This window comes from Amia ocellicauda, chromosome 16, assembly GCF_036373705.1.
Source record: "Amia ocellicauda isolate fAmiCal2 chromosome 16, fAmiCal2.hap1, whole genome shotgun sequence".
In the NCBI taxonomy this organism is placed as follows: Eukaryota; Metazoa; Chordata; class Actinopteri; order Amiiformes; family Amiidae; genus Amia; species Amia ocellicauda.
Window position 1 is genome coordinate 24,041,701 of NC_089865.1, and position 23,871 is coordinate 24,065,571.

The 23,871-nt window shown below is 43.3% G+C and overlaps 1 protein-coding gene across 1 annotated transcript in view; it reads left to right on the forward strand.

Annotated features, from left to right (window-relative positions):
* slc23a3 (solute carrier family 23 member 3) overlaps nt 1-23,871 on the forward strand; it is a 51,975-nt gene that overhangs the window by 8,184 nt on the left and 19,920 nt on the right. Inside the window, exons 4-7 of the mRNA XM_066688307.1 lie at nt 1,182-1,258; nt 15,917-16,098; nt 16,932-17,055; nt 17,676-17,826. Of these exons, the coding sequence (XP_066544404.1) occupies nt 1,182-1,258; nt 15,917-16,098; nt 16,932-17,055; nt 17,676-17,826 (534 nt within the window). The remainder of the gene's footprint in view (nt 1-1,181; nt 1,259-15,916; nt 16,099-16,931; nt 17,056-17,675; nt 17,827-23,871) is intronic.

Here is a 23,871-nt window from a genome sequence, read left to right on the forward strand (position 1 = left end):
GGAGTCCATGCCTCAACGGGTCAGGGTTGTTTTGGCGGCAAAAGGGTGACCTACACAATATTAGGCAGGTGGTCATAATGTTATGGCTGATTTACATAAATACATTCTCTATATACATTATATATGTTTTTTTATTATTATTATTATTATTATTATTATTATTATTATTATTATTATTATTATTATTTCACATTTAGTTTCTTTCATCTGTCTGAAACTGCTGATAGCAGGGATGCAAAACTTCAAATAAGCAATTTTTGGTTTTTAGTTTGTCTCTAAATTGAAAGGCATATCATATTTTTAAGTTTAAGGAAATCCCAGGTTAATCTGAATGTTGCTTTATTATGTAATTGCCTGTAGTTGTCTGTCAGTAAATTAGACTTTCATTACATTTAAAACCAGCTATGCATTTTTGAACAATGACAAATGCCTGCTGCAAGTCGCACTGTTTGAATAGTTGTTCAGTAATTTGTATTGATTATTTGATCAGGAAGCCAATTTTAATTAGAGCAGTATGGAAGTTTACAATATAACTAGCCAATTGTGACTGGATTTCATAGAAGACTATTTTAGTGACACAATGTTAACATAGTTAACAATTATAACAATTTAGCTCAATTTAATGCTAAATGTACACATTTATTACTGTAATTATATTATGAGTCCAGATGAAAGCAGTGCCTGGTTGATTCTCCCAGGCAACAGTGCCCCTTAGTGGCCTATGTGTTCCAATACAAAATGTGATTGTTAAATTAAGAGAATGAAAATCCCAAACTCCAAGTATTCAAAATGTAATTTAAATGAAATAAATCAGCGTTTTACACACTTTACAGGTCTATCAGTACATTGCAAGAATGATCTGCATATCAAGGAAAGGCTATCTACTGCTTCCCTTTGTTTTTTAAGATCATCTATTTTACAGGATTTTCACAAGTGTGCCTTAAATCAGCAGTAAAGAGGGGCCGCTTTAATTATAATCCTCCTACTGCCACCAGTACTACTACTGCAACTTGTAGTACTAGTACAACAATAAAATAAATAATGTAACCACTTGCAAAGATGAAGCTCTATGATATCTATAGACCTGTTCTGCAAGTTTGATGGGATTTTGCAGAAGTAATGACAGGCACAGTGATTAAGACTTGCAGACTTATTTCTTGATTCATTATGTTTTCTTCCAGGCAGTAAGATAACTTGCAGCAGCCCCTGGTGCACAACGAATGAAGGCACCATTAGCTGGGATGAGCCAGTCAGAGAGGTCAGAGTTTATGCAACAACTTTCACCATTAAGTAAGCTCACAGTCATCCCCCAGTCCCTTAAGACAGGGCAGTTTTGTTCTTCTACAGCTGCCCATAAAAGTAAAAACTGAGTGTACCAATGTAAAGTTCATCCTTTGCTTAACTGATTTTGTTAAGTTCAGTTTTGTTTCATGCAAATGCATTTTCCATAATTGTCTTTCCATTTATCATTTTATTTAGATCTGTTTTCTCTCCTATTAATAACAAAATACCAGGGTTTGTTGAGATCCTCTCAGAGTTTAAGTTACTCTGTTCATGAGTTCTGACAAGCAGAAGGAATCCTTAACGAGTGATACAACTGATTAATGTGGGGATTTTTCAGACACAAATACAAATAGGAGAAATCTTCACACAGTCACAATCTGGAACAAACTACCCAGTGATGTGGTTCAAGCTGAAAAGTTGGGAACATTTAAGAATAGACTAGATAGGATCCTTGGATCACTTAGTTACTAATGGACACCAAACGAGCATGATGGGTCAAATGGCCTCCTCTTGATTGTAAACTTTCTTATGTTCTTATGTTCTAAATAAACAAAACATTTGGTTGTTTTTAGTTTTGTGATTTTCTGGCAAGTCAGTTAGCAGCCCTGTAGCAGCTGTATTTTGGAAAAGCTGTCAGTGAAACATTTTTGTATTGACTATATCAGTGCCTACAGTAAATTACATAATTTCTGTTTAACACACTGTTGTAATTTACAAAACAAATGCTAAAAGAAAAAACAAACAATTAAATTTAGATGGATCTCTTAAAACATGTGTAGTACATCTAGAAATATAGTTTACAAAGATTGTTGTATTGGCAAGATTTAAAATGACAATGCTGATTGTAAATGTGAAATATTATATAAACAGCAAGTTAATATTGTAAATACTGCTCTCTGAAAATCAACATATTATTTAACACAGACTGTTTTAGCAACAGACAAGTGCTTTATAAGCATAAAGATAATATTTATTTAGAGTGACTATAGACTTAAAGGTTAATGAAATAATGTATTTACTGTACCCATTTCTGCTGTTTCTTATTTTGTTTTTAAGTTTAAAAACGTATCTAAATCTACTGAGCAAAGCAATGGTTCAATACATTAAAGGGGAATTTGCACAGTCCCTAAAATGATTGGTGTGTACTTTTCTTTGTAGGAAGGTACAAGTTAAGTATCTTCAATTTTTCTGTTTCATTCTATCATTTATGTAGCCTTTAAAACATAAAAGTATAACTTTCATCACAAACCCACCTAATGTAAATACAACTAATAAATAGGGGTAATTATGTTCAGTGGTGGTGTGACCATATAGCCGTGTTCACAGGGAATGGGATAATCCATAATGGAAAGACATTAACGTTTTAATCAGGCATTATTTACTAAAATTTGTATTTATAAAAATGTTAATGTCTTTCCTTAAATCTTGTCCCATCTCAAAATGTCCCAGTGAACATGAAGCCATACAGTCACACTACCACTGATTGTAATTATCAGCCGAGCTACTGTGGTGAAGGAAAATCCCAAGCTCCCCGTAGTCTTTTCTGCTATCCGGCAAGCCATGAAACATCATGGTCAAAAACACCGCTATAATCGTTGTCACATAAGATTATAACCTTTCTGATAAGCCATGTGTTTGAAGATATTGGAAGCAATTTTATATATATTTTTTAAATAATAAAAAAAAAATATATATATATATATATATTTAGTATATTTACATGAAAAACAAATGTATTCTGTAAACTAAATGCACACTTTACTCTGTTTATAAGACAAGCCTTTTAATATTAGAGTTCCACTAATCTCTTTCATAAAGCAAAGAGTACTTACACAGTAGTAGGCTGAGTAGAAACTACAATCAGTTTGCATGTGGAGTACACTATCGGTTTCCTTTTTTCCAAAAAGTGTGTTTACGTGACATTTCAGAATAAAAAAATGACTTTCTGAATAATCAGACACATTTCAGAAAATGCCCTGAAGTCTACATATCTTCGTATCAGGATTAATTGAAATTATCATGCTCATGTAAACATTTATAGTTTCCTGCTTGTTGAATTTTGAACACTGTCTTAATTAATCATTAGAAAAACAACTCTTACCAGCATGGTAGTCAAGGTTTGAACTCTAACACAAAGTGCAATTCTAGTAAAACATGTAGCTTAATTGCCCAGCACAGTGCCTATAGAATGTCTACATCCCCTTGGATTTGTTCCATTTATTTACAAAACATACTCCACACTGTTCAGAGGAAAAACGTTTTTTATTGTGGAAAAAAAAAAAAAAATATATATATATATATATATATATATACACACTCACCTAAAGGATTATTAGGAACACCATACTAATATTGTGTTTGACCCCCTTTCGCCTTCAGAACTGCCTTAATTCTACGTGGCATTGATTCAACAAGGTGCTGAAAGCATTCTTTAGAAATGTTGGCCCATATTGATAGGATAGCATCTTGCAGTTGATGGAGATTTGTGGGATGCACATCCAGGGCACGAAGCTCCCGTTCCACCACATCCCAAAGATGCTCTATTGGGTTGAGATATGGTGACTGTGAGGGCCAGTTTAGTACAGTGAACTCATTGTCATGTTCAAGAAACCAATTTGAAATGATTCAACCTTTGTGACATGGTGCATTATCCTGCTGGAAGTAGCCATCAGAGGATGGGTACATGGTGGTCATAAAGGGATGGACATGGTCAGAAACAATGCTCAGGTAGGCCGTGGCATTTAAACGATGCCCAATTGGCACTAAGGGGCCTAAAGTGTGCCAAGAAAACATCCCCCACACCATTACACCACCACCACCAGCCTGCACAGTGGTAACAAGGCATGATGGATCCATGTTCTCATTCTGTTTACGCCAAATTCTGACTCTACCATCTGAATGTCTCAACAGAAATCGAGACTCATCAGACCAGGCAACATTTTTCCAGTCTTCAACTGTCCAATTTTGGTGAGCTTGTGCAAATTGTAGCCTCTTTTTCCTATTTGTAGTGGAGATGAGTGGTACCCGGTGGGGTCTTCTGCTGTTGTAGCCCATCCGCCTCAAGGTTGTACGTGTTGTGGCTTCACAAATGCTTTGCTGCATACCTCGGTTGTAACGAGTGGTTATTTCAGTCAAAGTTGCTCTTCTATCAGCTTGAATCAGTCGGCCCATTCTCCTCTGACCTCTAGCATCAACAAGGCATTTTCGCCCACAGGACTGCCGCATACTGGATGTTTTTCCCTTTTCACACCATTCTTTGTAAACCCTAGAAATGGTTGTGCGTGAAAATCCCAGTAACTGAGCAGATTGTGAAATACTCAGACCGGCCCGCCTGGCACCAACAACCATGCCACGCTCAAAATTGCTTAAATCACCTTTCTTTCCCATTCAGACATTCAGTTTGGAGTTCAGGAGATTGTCTTGACCAGGACCACACCCCTAAATGCATTGAAGCAACTGCCATGTGATTGGTTGGTTAGATAATTGCATTAATGACAAATTGAACAGGTGTTCCTAATAATCCTTTAGGTGAGTGTATGTGTGTGTGTTTGTGTATGTAACCCTACCCTACCCTGACCAGAGTACCTCCACCCAGTTGCTAGGATAACTGGGGGCGGTGGGTCTGCTGTAAATAAAGGGAGGTTATCACTGGATAAAGGATGGAGAAATAAGAACAAACAAGGAGAATCCTGGGTCTCAGCAGTATATAGTGAACTGGCTGATCTGTTTTGTTTTGTTTTTTTCTTCCGTTATTTTAAAAAATGGTGCGGTGCCTCCACCCCGGTAATGCCAAAACAAAGAAGTGCCACTATATAGTTAACCAGGGGAAAAAATATATACAACAGCCCCAAACATTCATCAACTAAGTAACCACAATACTAATAATACCTGTAATAATTAAAAAAAATAATTCAAAGCAACAACTACTTTTAACAGTTACTACAATTAAACAATAAGCGGCACACTGAGTTGTTATTTTTATTAATAACGCCACAAAATTAAAACCAGGGCCTGTAGTGCATTAACGTTTACCCCTCTCTAGCAATAATAATAATAATAATAATAATAATAATAATAATAATAATAATAATAATAAAAGCAACACACACAAATTTAGTAAAAAAAAAACCACAATCTTGTTGATTTATTTAAACACATGCGAGTAGAGAAATAACATGAAATCAAGTAGTCAATTAGGTAAATGTAAAGCATCAAGAAAATAAAACCACAGACTTGATCTCGCAGTCTCAGAAACAAAAATAACACAATTCACTGTGAAACAAATAAAAATATACCCACAAGTCAAAATTGTCGTGGACAATCAATAAATGGCCAAATGTCCCGATAGGTTGAATCCCTTGTTTTTATCGTTGGTGCACTTTTTAATTTGTTGGAGATCTCGAAATAATAATAAGATTGATAAAAAAACTAAAACAACATATCAAAATTGTCCTCTTTGGCCTCGCTGCTGAGAGCTTAATTGAATTGTACTGCAGAAAAAAAAACTCGTTTATACACGACACACATCAGCGAGGACTTAGACAAAAAAAAATTGAAGTAATAATAATAATAATAATAATAATAAAAACAGTCCCGACAGCTGACAAACGTAAATAAATGTATAAGCACGCCCCAACCACAAACTCACGCCACCTCCTCACGACACAGCAAGCGGGTCCGAGTAATTCCCAGCCGCTCGTCCGGACTCCCGTGTTGGTCAGCGCCACCAGGCCTGATGATGGATCTGTCACCTTCGCCAGTCGTCAGTCCTTCCTCTCGCCCCGATTCCCATAGATGTATTTTGTTTTTGTTTTTAGAAAGCACTGGTTACCGCGTACACTCTACACGTTTACACTTTGACTTAAACGTAAAGAATGAACAACAATAAACACAGTACAAAAAAATAAATTGGGAACGATGTCCAGAAAGATAAACAGAAAACAGATTTGTTTTACGGGCTCGTTAGAGTCTCCGTACACCCTGCAGTGCAACACACTGATGAACATAAGAACATAAGAAAGTTTACAAACGAGAGGAGGATGCTAAAAATTAGCAGTTTTTATTTTTTTAATTCCTTAAACAAAACAACAACAACAAAAAAAGGACGAACATTGTACAGGTCCATGAGGGTGGGTTTACATCTCAGACAGCATACATATGTACACAGAAGCAACACAATAGACAGTTGTCAACACAGGCACATTTTACAGGGTGTTACATATTCATATCAGTGGCGGCTGTTAACTCAAATACATGGGGTGGACAGGAGGAAAACCAACCCACATGTTATTTTACACTACTTGGCTACTTATCTCTACTTTCGTATGTTCAAGTTATGTTATGTTCGTGTTCAAACGTAGCAATAATCCAACTAGCAACCTAATGCAAACTTACTATACAACTAAGGTAAAGTAATGCACCCGAAGTTTATTCCCATCTTCCATAAGGAACAAATATATATTAGCATATATCATATTACAACAAAGGATGAATATAAAAAAATACTGTTTATTAGGTTTAGTATTTTTACATTTCTTAAAATAAAACAATTTCAATTTTAATACTTGTGATTAAAATCATTTAGAATATCAATTCTTAAAATCACTTAAAATTTTTAAAATCTTGTGATTTTTTTAACAAAACTAAAACAATTAACTTTAAAATAAACGTGCTCAAATCAAATAAACAAAACGTGATAAAAGCAAAAAACTGCACACCAACAAAAGAGTCAAATACATTGAAAATAACAGAAAATGCATTAGACAAAATAAAGAAACAATTAAAAGGAAAAAATAAAAAACAAACAAAAAAAGTCTAATGCATTTTAAATTAAACCCAAAAACGGTCAATGTATTTGACAACAAAATATAACAAAACTATACCTAAAAAACCCTAAACAGTGTGATTTAAAAACAACTTAATCTTTAAAAACAATTAAGAATCATTATTTAAAATCTTCTTTTAAAACCAATCATTCATAAAATCTTTAAAAGATCTTGGACTCGGGCTCCAGCAGGGGGAACTAACCGTCCCCGGAGGTGGGTCCCATCACGGGATCCTGAGCTCCCCCAGATCTTGTATGCGCCAGTTCTTAAAGGCTTCCTCCTTGCCCCTCTGATGGACCTCCAGATTGACGTAGTCTTTCACAAACACCATGCCCCTCCGCGCGATGACGATCGGGTCCAGCTCCTGCTTATTAAACAAACAAATGTTCCGTCCCTCCCACAGTGCCTGCTTCACTGCGCAGACGACACGCCACCAGCACCTCAAGGTAGATGTAGAAATTCCCTTGGCTGGACCGTATAGGATCTGCTGGGCGGTCGCCCGCGCAGGATAGGCGAACCTGTGGAGGAACGGAGAAAACAGGAGCCAGACCCTGTGGGCGGAGGGGCACTCACTAAAGATGTGAGCCTCCGTCTCCTTCCCCAAGCAACCCTTATAGGGGCAGGTGTCATAAGGAGCTATGCCCCTTCTGTGCATGAACACTCGGGTGGGGAGACACCGACTCACAGCCATCCAGGAGACATCTTTCTGCGTGTTCGTGAGGCAAACGTGCGTAGCGTTAGCCCAGATAAACCGGCAGGTTTCGGGAGGGAAATCTTCTATCCGGCTGGTCTCCTGGGCAGATCTCATCTGACTACAGATGGTCTTATAATCCCAGGAGGCCAGCACGACTTTATGGAGGCCTACTTCGAGCGCAAAGGCTCGGAGCGCCCTGTAGAACGGCGGGGGATCCCACGAGTGCGGCCTGGTGTTGTCCATGGCGCAGAGGCCGAATGGTCTCAGGCTGCTGGCAAAATAAAAGCGGTTCATGAAACTCACTTTCTTGCCAGCAGCCTGGATGTTCTTGACCACATAGGCCAGCCCCTGCGCCTTTATCAGCCGCACAACGTCCGGGACCCCCCTGCCTCCATCCAGGGTACCCTTCACCATCTGCACTCTTTTCAGCCTCTCCATTTTGCTCCCCCAGACAAACCGAAATATAATTCGGGTCACTAGTTTTGCGATAACCTTGTCTGGGGGGAAGATCATTCCTACATAGAGGAGTATCGGGAAGAGGATGGCCTTTACGACCAGCACCTTACCAGCCATCGTCAAGGTCCTTGTGCTCCAGCCGTGGATCTTCCTTTGGACCTTTGCTATGGCCTCCTCCCAGCTCCGGGTGCCCGTGTTGGTCCCGTCGATCGTGATCCCCAGAACCTTGATAAACGGCTTCACAGGGAACACGGTCGGCGGGCCCCGGCCGACAGGCCATGCCCTGGAGAGGTAGACCTCGCTCTTGGCCTTATTCACAGCGGCCCCCGTCGCCCTGCAGAAGCCGTCCAGCAGTTCCTCGACCCTGCCCACGGACGGAGTGTCCGTGCAGACCACGGCCACGTCGTCCATATAGGCCAGGGCCTTCAGTTGCTCTCCGCCGGAACCCGGGAGATGGAAACCTGTCACCCGGACGTCCCGGCGGATCGCCTGCATGAACGGCTCCAAGCAGAGGACGTACAGCAGGGCCGACAGGGGACAACCCTGCCGGACCCCCGACCTGACCGGAAATGGTTCGGTCAGGTGGCGGTTCACAAGGACCCTGCTGCTTAGGCCGCTGTAGATGATCTTGACCCACTTCCTCAGGCCAAGAGCGAGACCCATCCTCTCCATAACGAGCTGCAGGTATTCGTGGCCCACTCTGTCGAAGGCTTTCTCCTGGTCCAAGCTGATTAGGACCAGGGGAAGCCCTCTCTCGTTCGAGTAGGCCACGACATCCCTGAGCAGCATGGCGTTGTCGGCCGCCGATCTCCCCCGGGCACCACAGACCTGGTTGGGACCCACGACTTGAGGGAGTGGCCGCTGCAGCCGGAGCGTCAGTGCTTTGGCCAGTATCTTGTAGTCGGTGCACAGGAGGCTGACTGGCCGCCAGTTCCTCAGATCTTTTGGGTCTCCCTTCTTGTGAAGAAGGGAGAGGATACTTTTCTTCATCGAAGGGGCCAATCTGCCCTCTCTGTACATCGACCCCAGGACCTGGCCCAGATCTTCCTTAAGCACCTCCCAAAAGATCTTATAGAACTCAGCAGGGATCCCGTCGGGACCCGGTGTCCTTCCAGAGTTAAGACTCTTTATCACCTGGGAGAGTTCAGTGGTGGTGATCTCTGGATCCTCCTCCTCCTCCTCGTCCCCCTCATTGCGGGACTCCAACAGGGACAGAAAGTGATGGATCAGATTTTGATCCACCACCTTCTGGTCGTACAACTCCCTGTAGAAATCCCGCACCACTGTCTCAACAGCCTCTCTGCCCTCCACCTCTTGCCCCGAGGAGTCGATCATGGAGGACATTGCAGGCCGCTTCTCCTTCGTTTTCTTGAAGAAGAAGCGGCTGCATTTCTCATCGTCCTCCATGATGCGGACCCTGGAAAGGACCTTGATCTTTTCTTGCTCCTCCCGATAGAGGGCGGAGAGACTCAGTTTGACCCGGGCCACCTCCTCAGCTAGGTCGAAGCCTCTGAGCTGTAAAAGACTCAGGCGCTGGAGGCGGGCGTTTAGGTGGGAATATCTCGCCCGCCTCTCGCGAGCTTTCCGTTTCCCCAGCTGAATGAAGTAGCCCTTGGTTCTTTTCTTCATCATCTCCCACCACTCTATGGGAGAATCAAAAAGGTCCTTCAGGGTCCTCCACTCCTCGAGGCGTCTGCTAAAGGTCTTAATCACACGAGGGTCATCGAGCAGAGAGGTGTTGAGTTTCCAGACCCCAGGCCCCGACTCCCGTGTGCTCGGAATGAGCACCTCTGTCGTCAGGAGCCTGTGGTCTGAAAAGAAGACCGCCTCCGAAGACATGGCGGTCCTCTCCAGTGGCTTGCTGAGGAGGACGAGATCTATCCTGGAGAAGGAGGAGCCAGAAGAACTCACCCAGGTGAACAAGGGGACCAGGTCCCGACCTGCGTCGCAGAGTTCAAAGTCCTCCACGAACGCAGCGAGGTCCCTGCTGGATCTATCGTTGCGGGGCTTACTCCGGTCTACATCCCTCAGAGCACAGTTGAAATCACCTGAAATGATAACTGGCAAGGTGCCGATCAGGAGCGGGCGTAGCTGAGGGAGAAAGAGGACTCTCTCTCTCTGGCTGGTGGGGGCATAGACATTGACCAGCCTCAATACAGCCCCCTTGTATTTAAAATCGAGGCTGGCCAGTCTGCCCGCCTCTATAACCTTAAATGTTTTGACTATTAAGAAGGGGTTTTTCAGGAGTACGGCAATCCCGTCCGCTCGGGACACATTGGACCCCGACCAGAAGGATTCTCCTAGGGTCCAAGTGTCCCGGAGATCTTTGTATTCTTTTTGGAACGGGATGCCGCACTCCTGCAAACAGATAATATCCGCCTTCATGCCAGCCAGAGAGTTTAAAACATCGGTCCTCTTTTTCACCTCAGCAATGCTCCTCACATTGATTGAAATAATGGTTAATGCCATAATGGCTGTGAGGGCAATTACCCGCTCCGTAACAATCATGTAAAGAAACCTTTCTCTTCCCCACTCCTCTCTTCTCCCTCACCTAGCTTAGCGCTAGCACCCATCATTTCAATCATTTGCCTCACCGCTTGATCCTCTAGGAAGACTATGGGGGGGGCTCGGCTCCCGCCACCCGGTAAGGCGGGCAAAACTCCACTGGGCTCAGGGCCCGTGGTGCTGGAGGTTCTCCCTGGTTCCTTTGAGGCCGAGGCCCGACGAACAGATGGCAGGGCAGAGGCTTTATGTACAACTGGGGAGAAAACTGTATAGACCCCGCTAGTCGTTCTTTTAACTAATGGTGGGGGAGGGGGTGGTCTCTCCCTTCCCGGCTGTCTGCCGCCGCAGGCCTCCTCCCCCAGCGCCAGTGACCTTGCCATCACGTCCCTGATGTCTTTCTGGGAAAGGACACTGGCGCCGACTCTCGTCTCCTGAGGACCTGCGGCTCTCCCACTACTGCCGGGAGGGCATACCTGACCCCTCCCCTGGGAGAGTCTCAGTTGTGGGGCAGGAGGAATGTTATTTCTAGGGGGCCTCTCATCTACCAGGCTGCCCACTCGGGGCAGTGGAGAAGGCCCACCGCTCTCCTCTCCGGAGTCAGAGTGGGGCGTATAGAAATTAGAGGGAGGGGACTCTGGAGCGGGGGAGGAGCCGGCAGGGGGGGGAGAATCTGCAGAATGAATCCTCTTTTTCATCATACCCCCCCTACCCATGCTCCTCTTCTCAGCCCTCCTTCTCTTCCCCGCTACCACTGTCCACTCTCCCTCTGCCTCCACTTCTGACCCAGAGTCAGAGAGGGAGCCTATGAGGCTCCTGAGGATTGTTTCCTCTCTACCCCCATCTTGGGGTATCACCTTTGGAGGAGCCTCCGCTTGGTTTTCTCTCTCTCCACCACCCCCGAGGGCCCGCGCCCTATTTGCATAGGAGGAGGGACAATTCCTAAAGAGGTGCCCTCCCCCACCGCACAGGTTGCAGGCCCTCTCCTGCTTGCAGGCCCTGGTCTGATGTTCCCCGCCGCAGACCTTGCACTTAACAACGGTACAGGCTGCGGCTAAATGACCCAGGGCCCCGCAGTTCCTACATAATTTGGGCATGCCATGATAAAAGACAAGCCCCCTATTTGCTCCTAAAACCACGGTGCTTGGTAGATGGCGTACTCCGCCGATGGCGGCCACTTCCACCTGCAGGCGCACCTGCCACCGCCGAGCACCGGTCCAGACCCCATCCTCATCATTAACTCTCCTACTTTCAGACAGGATCTCACAGTGTCTCCTCAGCCATACTTCTACGTCGTACTCTGCCACTGCTTCGTTGTAAAACTGAATAGTTACAATTTTAATCTCTCTATCTGTCAGGGCGTCGACCACAAAGTCATTCAGGGGCATGCTGTCTTTTTTCTCCCTATACAGGTTCCAAAAACTCTCCAGCACTTGAGGGTTCTTAAAGCTCACCTCGAACACGTCCCTAGGTCCAGGCAGTTTTACCACACAGTTCAGCTCAGAAGGGGCAAAGCCCAGGCCCCTCTGCAGCACGGACCTGCTGAACTCCAGCCGGGTGAGGGCCGCGGTCTCGGCTCCAGCCTCACGGCTGAAGCGCACCGCATTATGGCGCCTCACACCGGCGGTTCGCTGGGCCATGCTGCACTTTCCTACCTTGGAGAAGGGTCGGGAGGCTCTCAATCCGGAGGTCGGGGCAAGTCCACCTGGCTGGGGAGCAGCTTCCACCTCCGGGGCTCTTGCAGGGAGCGGGCCTTGCGGGGAGAAGTCCGGGCCCTGGCTGCAGGAGGCCTCCCTCAGGGACGTTGCCGATCGGCCTGGTCGGTCCCTGGAATCCGAGGCCTCTCCTGGATCCTGGCTGGTGACGTCAGCGGGGAGCAGTCCTGGTCAGGCCGGGCTCCGGGTAGATGGTCGGCCGGGCTTCTGGATGGGACCCACTCCGTGAGGAGTCCTCCGACCCCTCTGGCTAGGTCCCCTGTCGCTCCCGGTCCGTCCCAATCTCCACTCGCCTCGGCCTCCGGACCGCTCCAAGGACCCAGGACTCTGCAGCTCTGTCAACCGGCACCTCCCCGTCTCGTCTGGTCTGGCCTGATGGATCAGCTCCCTGCAAGGAAAAAAGAAAGACTGTCAAGTACAGTTCAAAAGCCCCCTGCTGGACAAAGGTTTCTCTCGCTATTGGAGGGAAACCCGAGTCCAAGTCCAAGAATATAAAAAAAGGCAGGTGAACGAGAGAGAGACACATCTAATCACTGTGGGCTCTGAACCTGTGCGTAATGTGTCACTAGAAGCCTGTCAGTCCAATTAGGGGTGACGCAGCACCCAGTACGTTACAGTGGGAATTTTACACAACACCCTCTGATTTAAAAAGGAAAAACTAAAAACTAAAAATCTACTCCTCGATAAAAAAAAAAAGCGAAACGTAAATCTGAAAAAGCTAAACGTGATTCGCAATTTGCATGTATAATTTCTCTTTTCTAATAATGGTACTGTATCTATCGTTATCTATCACTTTACCACCAGTTCGTCACACTCACATATACAATACAATGGTAAAGAATTGAAGATGAAATTTGGAAATTATCATTGAATGAACGCAATGTCAATATTGTATTCTGGTTGTTGATTGGTTTGGGGGACGTCCTCATCATTTTACGTGTTTTGGCCAATAACAGATTAGCATGAAAAAAAATGAAGTACATTAAATTGATATAAGGAGGACAGCAGGAGCCCGTTCTCATCTGCCACCCACCACCACCTCACACAGCCTGCCCTTTCCTCTCTGCCTGCAGGTGTCGCTGTTGAAGCATTTTAATTAGAATTTCAATAATGGATTTTTTCCAAAGAGAGAAACTGTTTTATAAATGATACTGAGATTTGGTAATGGTTTATTTCAACCAATTACTCTTTTTTATATTTTGATCTCCCTCTTGCCTCTCACAAATAGAGGAGGAGCAACCTCCTCTGATATATAGCCTCCTCTGATATACACTGATCAGCCATAACATTATGACCACTGACAGGTGAAGTGAATAACACTGATAATCTCGTTATCATTGCACCTGTCAGTGGGTGGGATATATTAGGCAGCAAGTGTCCTCAAAGTTGATGTGTTAGAAGCAGGAAAAATGGGCAAGCGTAAGGATCTGAGCGACTTTGACAAGGGCCAAATTGTGATGGCTAGACGACTGGGTCAGAGCATCTCCAAAACTGCAGCTCTTGTGGGGTGTTCCCAGTCTGCAGTGGTCAGTACCTATCAAAAGTGGTCCAAGGAAGGAAAAGCGCTGAACCGGCGACAGGGCCATGGGCGGCCAAGGCTCATTGATGCATGTGGGGAGCGAAGGCTGGCCCGTGTGGTCCGATCCAACAGACGAGCTACTGTAGCTCAAATTGCTGAAAAAGTTAATGCTGGTTCTGATAGAAAGGTGTCAGAACACACAGTGCTTCGCAGTTTGTTGTGTATGGGGCTGCGTAGCCGCAGGCCAGTCAGGGTTCCCATGCTGACCCATGCCGAAAGCTCCTACAATGGGCACGTGAGCATCAGAACTGGACCACAGAGCAATGGAAGAAGGTGGCCTGGTCTGATGAATCACGAGTTCAAAGTGTTGACTTGGCTTCCAAATTCCCCAATCTCAAGGGGGAACTACACAATATTAGGCAGGTGGTCATAATGTTATGGCTGATCGGTGTGTGTGTGTGTGTATATATACACTCACCTAAAGGATTATTAGGAACACCTGTTCAATTTGTCATTAATGCAATTATCTAACCAACCAATCACATGGCAGTTGCTTCAATGCATTTAGGGGTGTGGTCCTGGTCAAGACAATCTCCTGAACTCCAAACTGAATGTCTGAATGGGAAAGAAAGGTGATTTAAGCAATTTTGAGCGTGGCATGGTTGTTGGTGCCAGGCGGGCCGGTCTGAGTATTTCACAATCTGCTCAGTTACTGGGATTTTCACGCACAACCATTTCTAGGGTTTACAAAGAATGGTGTGAAAAGGGAAAAACATCCAGTATGCGGCAGTCCTGTGGGCGAAAATGCCTTGTTGATGCTAGAGGTCAGAGGAGAATGGGCCGACTGATTCAAGCTGATAGAAGAGCAACTTTGACTGAAATAACCACTCGTTACAACCGAGGTATGCAGCAAAGCATTTGTGAAGCCACAACACGTACAACCTTGAGGCGGATGGGCTACAACAGCAGAAGACCCCACCGGGTACCACTCATCTCCACTACAAATAGGAAAAAGAGGCTACAATTTGCACAAGCTCACCAAAATTGGACAGTTGAAGACTGGAAAAATGTTGCCTGGTCTGATGAGTCTCGATTTCTGTTGAGACATTCAGATGGTAGAGTCAGAATTTGGCGTAAACAGAATGAGACCATGGATCCATCATGCCTTGTTACCACTGTGCAGGCTGGTGGTGGTGGTGTAATGGTGTGGGGGATGTTTTCTTGGCACACTTTAGGCCCCTTAGTGCCAATTGGGCATCGTTTAAATGCCACGGCCTACCTGAGCATTGTTTCTGACCATGTCCATCCCTTTATGACCACCATGTACCCATCCTCTGATGGCTACTTAATGCACCATGTCACAAAGGTTGAATCATTTCAAATTGGTTTCTTGAACATGACAATGAGTTCACTGTACTAAACTGGCCCCCACAGTCACCATATCTCAACCCAATAGAGCATCTTTGGGATGTGGTGAAACGGGAGCTTCGTGCCCTGGATGTGCATCCCACAAATCTCCATCAACTGCAAGATGCTATCCTATCAATATGGGCCAACATTTCTAAAGAATTCTTTCAGCACCTTGTTGAATCAATGCCACGTAGAATTACGTATTAGTATTAGTATTAGTATGGTGTTCCTAATAATCCTTTAGGTGAGTGTATATATATATTTAAATGTGTACTAATTAACTGAATGTCTCTATGAAGAAGTATTTACTAATTATGTTTAGTACTTTTGATGGGAACACAGTGTCTGGCATTTAAAAAGTAAAATTATTATTATTATTATTATTATTATTATTAATAATATGTTATTTTTTATTAGTACAATGTTTGCCAGTGCATACAAGCCATTTATGTGTGTAATGACCTGTTGGCATGCTGTGTTTTTGCTTTGGTTTGTCTATTTCCTATATTAGCTCCAGGGAGCTGTAGTGATAGCAGGCCTAGTACAGATACTGCTGGGGCTATCCGGACTGAGTGGACTGATCCTGTGGCACTGCGGCCCACTGGTGATCGCCCCTATGCTGTGCATCATTGGATTTTCCATTTACAAGGAGGCAGCCTTGTTTTGCTCCTCACACTGGGGGATTGCTTCCCTGTGAGTTATCAGCTTGTATGAACTACATTTTTCCACCACTTTCTCTTTGCTGGACTAATTCCTGGCAGGAACCAATGTTATTGCAAGAAATAAGAAGTCAAAAGTGAAGTGGCCTCTATATCATTCCCATTCATAGTTGGAACAACTTATCGATTTCTAATGGGATTTAAAGCATTTTAAAGGTGATGTGTATGAGATGACAATAACTGAGTAAAAGCTTAGTTTCAGTAGAAAGGACAAGACTGCACAGAACCTAATTGTGTGACTTAAGAATGGAAACATGTGCACTTGATTGGCGGCGATTCAGAAGAAGACTGAAAGGACAAATAATAAACATAGTCCATTGACCTTGGATGAGCTCATCTGTCCATGGACTGATCTGCAGTTATAAAATAAATGAAAAAACAAGGGCACTCAAAAAGCACTCCAGCTGAAATTCTCTTTTATCCTTTTATCAATTTATATTGTTATAACATCAGCTAGACACTGGGAAATCCATGTGTATCTATCCAAATCTCTGTTTCTCTGTCTCTATCTGTCCATTGGTATCTATTTATCAAACTGTCTATCCAATGGATGACAGGGAAATAGATTAATGCAAACCTTAAGAATTGTACACTGCTGACTTCTACCCACTAGACCCTGATGGGGCCAAACATGAGCCATCCCCTGAGCAGTTCAGGTCAATAGCTGGATCCAAGTTATAGAAAACACACAGCACTATGTGCTGAGGCTTTTACTGTTTTGCAAAAGTGATATTGAAAATTACTTTGACCAGTTCTCCCTACATAAATGAAAAGCTTTTCTGATTTGTGTTTCCTTACTGTCTCCAGTGTGGTGCTCCTCATAGTCATTCTCTCGCAACATCTCTATGCCTGCTTTCTCCCGGCCCGAGGAACATGCAAAAAGCAGGACAGCCCAAAACCTTCTTACTACCCAGCTTGCAGGATGCTCTCAGTAAGGCTAATGTTTTACAGCAGAGGTCTCCTGGAGAGCCCCAGTCCAGTGGGGTTTAATCATCATATCTTAATCTTAAATTGTCACATTTTACAAAACAGTTTACTCCGAATGTACAATATACACTATAACACTATAACAATATACAATATAAGTTTAAATTAAAGTAAACACAACAAATCTGGTTTCTGTCAAGACGTGGTAATAGGTACATCAGTACTATGTGCAGTAGGGTCAGAGCAGGTAAAAAGACTAATAACAGAGAAGCAGTTACAATAAAGCGATTTAAACTGTAATAATAATAAAAATAATAATAATAATAATAATAATAATAATAATAATAATAAAAGAAATAGTAAGGAGCATTGCATTAAGGAGGAGATAAGTGCATGATTACTATTCTGTTTTGTATTTGTAATTAATTCAGAACAATTTACAGATTATATTTTTCACTTTGACATTATGTACATTTTCTGTGTTGATCTGGGCCAAAAACTCCTGATTTAATCCATTCTGATTTCATGTTGTAACACAATTAAATGTGGAAAAGTCCAAGGGTGGTGAATACTTTTGAAAGCCACTGTAGTTCACATATTCTAACATCTACACATTAACAACAGGTGCTGCTCCCTCTGGTTTGTGTTTGGATCATCTGCGTCTCTCTAGAGGTCACAGGGGTCTTCACTCGGCCCCATCCCGAGGAGCTGGTCCAGATGTCCAGGCCCAGAAATATAACCTACCAACTTCCATGGCTCAAGATCCCTGTCCCAGGTGTGGTAATGTTGACACACAGAGGGTGCTGTAATTAAAAAAAAACAGCATGAGAGACTGTTCCACAAAAATAGAATTAGGACATAATCATAGTATTAGGACGTGCTAACTGTAAACATACAAACTTTTAAAGTAATGGTTATGTTTAAAGCACATTAAGCCATGTTAAGCTGTTTTAGACTCTCTCTCTGCTGCCGTGTGGTCAGCCATGTTTGATAAGAATGGAGATTGATAGTGCGATGATCATCTAGGATGCCTGATCTACACATTGTTTTTTGAAAGTCAGTGTGAAAACACTGTCAAAAAGAATTGTGAGCATGTAGAGAGAACTGCACATGCGCAGTAAGAATCGTGTGCGCGCAGCGAGAACTGCAAATGTGTAAACCAGGTTGAACGAGCGTGGACAAAACTGTAAATGTGTAAACAAAACTGTAAATATGTCAATATGTCAATATGTCAACGAGCGCAGAATTGAATTGAATGCATAACATAAAAACCGCAAATGTAGTTTTGCACATACAAGTTGTATTTCTGTGCTCACTAATTTTGACAGTGAATTCACTTTTTAGCTACCTTTGTGACCATTCCATATATCAATATGCATTATAACTGGGTTATAACTAATTTATAATGTATTATTAATAACACATTGATAAGCAGAACCTTATTATAAAGTGTAAATATTCACCTTGCGAAAGTATTCACCCCCTTGGCATTTTTCCTATTTTGTTGCCTTACAACCTGGAATTAAAATAGATTTATTGGGGGTTTGTATCATTTGATTTACACAACATGCCTACCACTTAGGTAATAATAATAATACAAAAAAACTGCATGCATAGCTATTCACCCCCCCAAAGTCAATACAATTTCAGTTGCAAGTCTACTAGAGTAAGTCTCTACAAGCTTGACACATCTAGCCACTAGGATTTTTGCCCATTCTTCAAGGCAAAACTGCTCCAGCTCCTTCAAGTTGGATGGGTTCCTCTGGTGTACAGCAATCTTTAAGTCATATTACAGATTCTCAATTGGATTGAGGTCAGGGCTTTGACTAGGACATTCCAAGACATTTAAATGTTTCCCCTTAAACCACTCAAGCGTTGCTTTAGCAGTATGCTTAGCGTCATTGTCCTGCTGGAAGGTGAACCTTCATCCCAGTCTCAAATCTCTGGAAGACTGAAACAGGTTTCCCTCAAGAATTTCCCTGTATTTAGTGCCATCCATCATTCCTTCAATTCTGACCAGTTTCCAAGTCCCTGCCCATGAAAAACTTCCCCACAGCATGATGCTGCCACCAACATGCTTCACTGGGGATAGTGTTCTCGGGGTGATGAGAGGTGTTGGGTTTGCGCCAGACATAGCGTTTTCCTTGATGGCCAAAAAGCTCAATTTTAATCTCATCTGACCAGAGTACCTTCTTCCATATGTTTGGGGAGTCTCCCACATGCCTTTCGGCGAACAGCAAACGTGTTTGCTTATTTTGTTAAAGCAATGGCTTTTTTCTGGCCACTCTGCCATAAAGCCCAGCTTTGTGGAGTGTAGGTCTTAAAATGGTCCTATGGACAGATATTCCAATCTCTGCTGTGGAGCTTTGCAGCTCCTTCAGGGTTATCTTTGGTCTCTTTGTTGCCTCTCTGATTAATGCCTTCCTTGCCTGGTCCGTGAGTTTTGGTGGGCGGCCCTCTCTTGGTAGGTTTGTTGTGGTGCCATATTCTTTCCATTTTTGAATAATGGATTTAATGGTGCTCCGTGGGATGTTTCTGATAATTTTTTATAACCCAACCCTGATCTGTACTTCTCCACAGCTTTGTCCCTGACCTGTTTAGAGAGCTCCTTGGTCTTCATGGTGCCGCTTGCTTGGTGGAGCCCCTTGCTCAGTGGTGTTGCAGACTCTGGGGCCTTTCAGAACAGGTGTATATATACAGAGATCATGTGACAGATCATGTGACACTTAGTTTGCACACAGGTGGACTTTATTTAACTAATTATGTGACTTCTGAAGGTAATTGGTTGAACTTAGATAAACTTAGATAACACTTTTTTCCAATCTTCCTCTGTCCAGTGTCTGTGTTATTTTGCCCATGTTAATCGTTTCTTTTTATTGGCCAGTCTGAGATATGGCTTTTTCTCTGCAACTCTGCCTAGAAGGCCAGCATCCCAGAGTCGCCTCTTCACTGTTGATGTTGAGATTGGTGTTTTTCGGGTTCTATTTAATGAAGCTGCCAGACCTGTGAGGCGTCTGTTTCTCAAACCAGACACTCCAATGCATTTGTCCTCTTGCTCAGTTGTGCACCGGGGCTTCTCACTCCTCTTTCTATTCTGGTTAGAGCCAGTTTGCGCTGTTCTGTGAAGGGAGTAGTACACAGCATTGTACGAGATCTTCAGTTTCTTGGCAATTTCTCGCATGGAATAGCCTTCATTTATCAGAACAAGAATAGACTGATGAGTTTCAGAAGGAAGTTCTTTGTTTCTGGCCATTTTGAGCCGGTAATCAAACCCACAATTGCTGATGCTCCAGATACTCAACTATTCTAAAGAAGGCCAGTTTTATTGTTTCTTCAATCAGCACAACAGTTGTCAGTTGTGCTAACATAATTGCGGGTTTTCTAATAATCAATTAGCCTTTTAAAATGATAAACTTGGATTAGCAAGCACAACGTGCCATTGAAACAGAGGACTGATGGCTGCTGATAATGGGCCTCTGTACGCCTATGTAGATATTCCATTACAAATCAGCCGTTTCCAGCTACAACAGTCATTAACAATGTCTACACTGTATTTCTGATCAATTTGTTATTTTAATAGACAAAAAAATTGCTTTTCTTTTGAAAACAAGAACATTTCTAAGTGACCCTAAACTTTTGAATGGTAGCGTATATACACACAGGATTCTAAAGGTGCTTGGTTTTCAGTAAATTGGATGAGCATGAGTCAAGATTATGATTGTCGACTATTCAATTAACTGGAATCTGGATATGTTACATCTTGGAGGTTTTGTTTTGATGTAACAAAAACATGAAAATGGAGGGCCGGTGTAAACATAAATTGGAGGTCACCTAGGGTGCCATAATTTTGATGCGCTCCTCCAGTAAACTATCAAATACAATTGTCACAGAAAGTTGGCATCTCCTAAGCTTAAACTTTAGTCACTGGAGCTGAAAAGTTGTCACTCAGCCATCCACCTTCCCTGGGGAAGAGGGGGAGAGCCCCATTGAGATGTCCAGAGAGGCAATATTTCTAATCAAGGAATTAAGCATTCTACACCAGTTTTCAAGTGTATGTACAGCCATGTAGTCCCTTTGAAATGTGTCATTATGATACTCAACAATTGCAGTATTAGTGCTATGCATTTAAAATATTTTGTTAGTTTCTGTTCTGTCATTGTTTTCACTACTTAAGGTACTGAAGGTAGATTTTAGCAGATGTTTTTGCTTAGCTGCATAGTGGATGAAAGATGTTGGAATCACCATTAACATGAAGTCCCCAATTTTTCCCTACTCCTGATACAGAAATTACAATAGACCAATAACTAGGTCATTGTTTTTACTGAAAGCTTAAATTCTATACACAGAACACAGAAACATTTACATCCCAGACCAAAGGGTTAAGTTCAGACAACAGTTGCCCAGTTTTACACATTCGTAACAGACAGATGTTAAACTGCTGGGAACATTTTTTGTTTACATTTCATTGTTGAAGCCAATAACTAATTTTTCAATTTTGGATATGGGACAAGCATTGTAACAGCAGCCAGACAGTTGCAGATATGTTTTGTATTTACTCCTGCTGGTAGCATGTAAATAAAATAAATTACAACACTTCAGATTGATCCTTGGGGTACTCAGCAATTGCAGATGTTGGCAAGTCTGGATGAATAGTCAATGGAGACATAGGGCCTTATATTCAAATTTCTGTGCAAAATATGTGCCATGCAAAAAATATAGCCAAAAAAGGAGAGATATTCAAACATGGTGCAAATCTTTGTGCGACATTGGAATATAGCATTTTTTCCCTGTGTTTGTGCCTCGCAAATGTGCCTGCGCCACTCCACAGTGCGCGGTTATTCCCACTGTTTGAACACAGCTTTGTGCAGTTATTTGATGAATGCACCGCACAAATATCATACAAAATCTGGCATATTTAGTCTAATTAAGGCTTTCATGCAATTCAAATTCCATTGCACTATGCACATGTTTATTGTCACCCTGGAATACATTTGCATCTCATGTTCCCAATTACCGAGTCATTAGCATATGTTAATAAACCACGGCATTAAAGGAACAGGACTCTGCAGGTGGATGAAAGGCAGTGTGCTGGACAGAGGCGAGTGCCATGTTTCAAATTCTGTTATTTGTACATATATATATCATTAGAATTCACATCTGGCATAAGTCCACACTGTGCAGTGCACTCAAGTCTGGACACATCCCGAATGCATACATCCTTGGTAATATAGTAGTGCACACCTCTATGCCATTGTCCTGACAGGGCAAACAACGAGGCTCATACGCTTAGTATTGCAGTGCAAACACAATATTGTGGACGCAGTAGTAATGAATATTACCCAACACCCTTAATTGTGTGTATGTGTGACGTCCTCAAGGACCAAAGGAAAGGATCCAAGTGCAGGCTTAGAGATGGAGCATATAATCCGATAAGGGCAAAACGAGAGAGAGTAAACAGGGACAGTCCAAGGTCAATTGATCAGGCGAACAGGCTAGTAGGGAGATCCAAAAGGGGTAAATGAGAGCGGGTAGCAAAAGGTCAAAATACACGGTAAAGCAAACAAGAAACAAGGCTCAGAATTGATCCAGGAGAGAGTGCAAGACTTTGCGAAGAAGCTAGGAAACAGAGGGGTTTAAATACTGTGTAGCAAAGAGGGTTTGAACTAGGTGAATGAATGACTAACCAATGCCAGGAGAGGAGGACAGAACAGGTGCACCTGGAAGGAAAGAATGTGGAAAAACTGGTTGAACTGGACAAAGGAAAGGAGAAGCACTAGAGTTAGTATTCAGGAGAGGGAGACCTCTGGTGGTGAACTAAGGTAGAAGCAGGGGAGACCGTGACAGTACCCCCTTCCCCAGAATCAGCCTCGGCCGGACCAGAGCGATGAAGACAGCGGCGAGGACGGCCACGAGGCCGAGGAGCAGGAGCAGTGGGATGAGCCCTGTGAAAGTCCGTAATGAGAGATGGATCCAGGATATCCGAGGCTAGAACCCAAGAACGTTCCTCTGGACCATACCCCTCCCAGTTGACCAAGTATTGCAGGCGTCCTCTGTGGTGACGAGACCGTAACAGGGCTCTGATCCGTCTTCTAGATCCAAGGGAGGAGGAGACGGAGGAGAAGAAGAATCCTGAGGAGGATCAGAAGGAGAGGAGGGATCGGGACGTAAAGGTTTTAACAATGAAACATGAAATGATGAAGCTATCTTGTAGTGGGGAGGTAACTGAAGACGATAGGTAATGGGATTAATTTGGCGAAGGATAGGAAAAGGACCGATAAAGCGAGGACTCAATTTCTTAGATGGGAGTTTAAGTTTAATATCCTTAGTAGATAGCCAGACCAGCTGTCCAGGGTGGTATTGTGGAGCAGGTTGTCGGTGTCGGTCAGCCAAGGTCTTTTGACGGTGAATAGCCCTTTGGAGGCAGATGTGTGTAGTATTCCAGACATCTGCACTGCGACGGAACCAATCATCGACTGCTGGGATGTCTGTAGACTCCTCATTCCAAGGAAACAGAGACGGTTGGTATCCTAAGACACACTGAAAGGGGGTGAGGCCTGTGGAAGAACTGGTCAGGGAATTCTGGGCATACTCAGCCCATGGCAAAAAACTACTCCAATCATCTTGGGAGGTGCTACAGTAAGAACGAAGAAAGCGTATGATCTCTTGATTAAGACGTTCAGTCTGACCATTAGATTGTGGATGGTAACCGGAGGTGAGACTGACCTGAATATTCAAAGGCTTGAAGAAAGCAGACCAGACGCGGGAGGTGAATTGAGGGCCTCGGTTGGAAACAATGTCCTCAGGAATCCCATAAATGCGG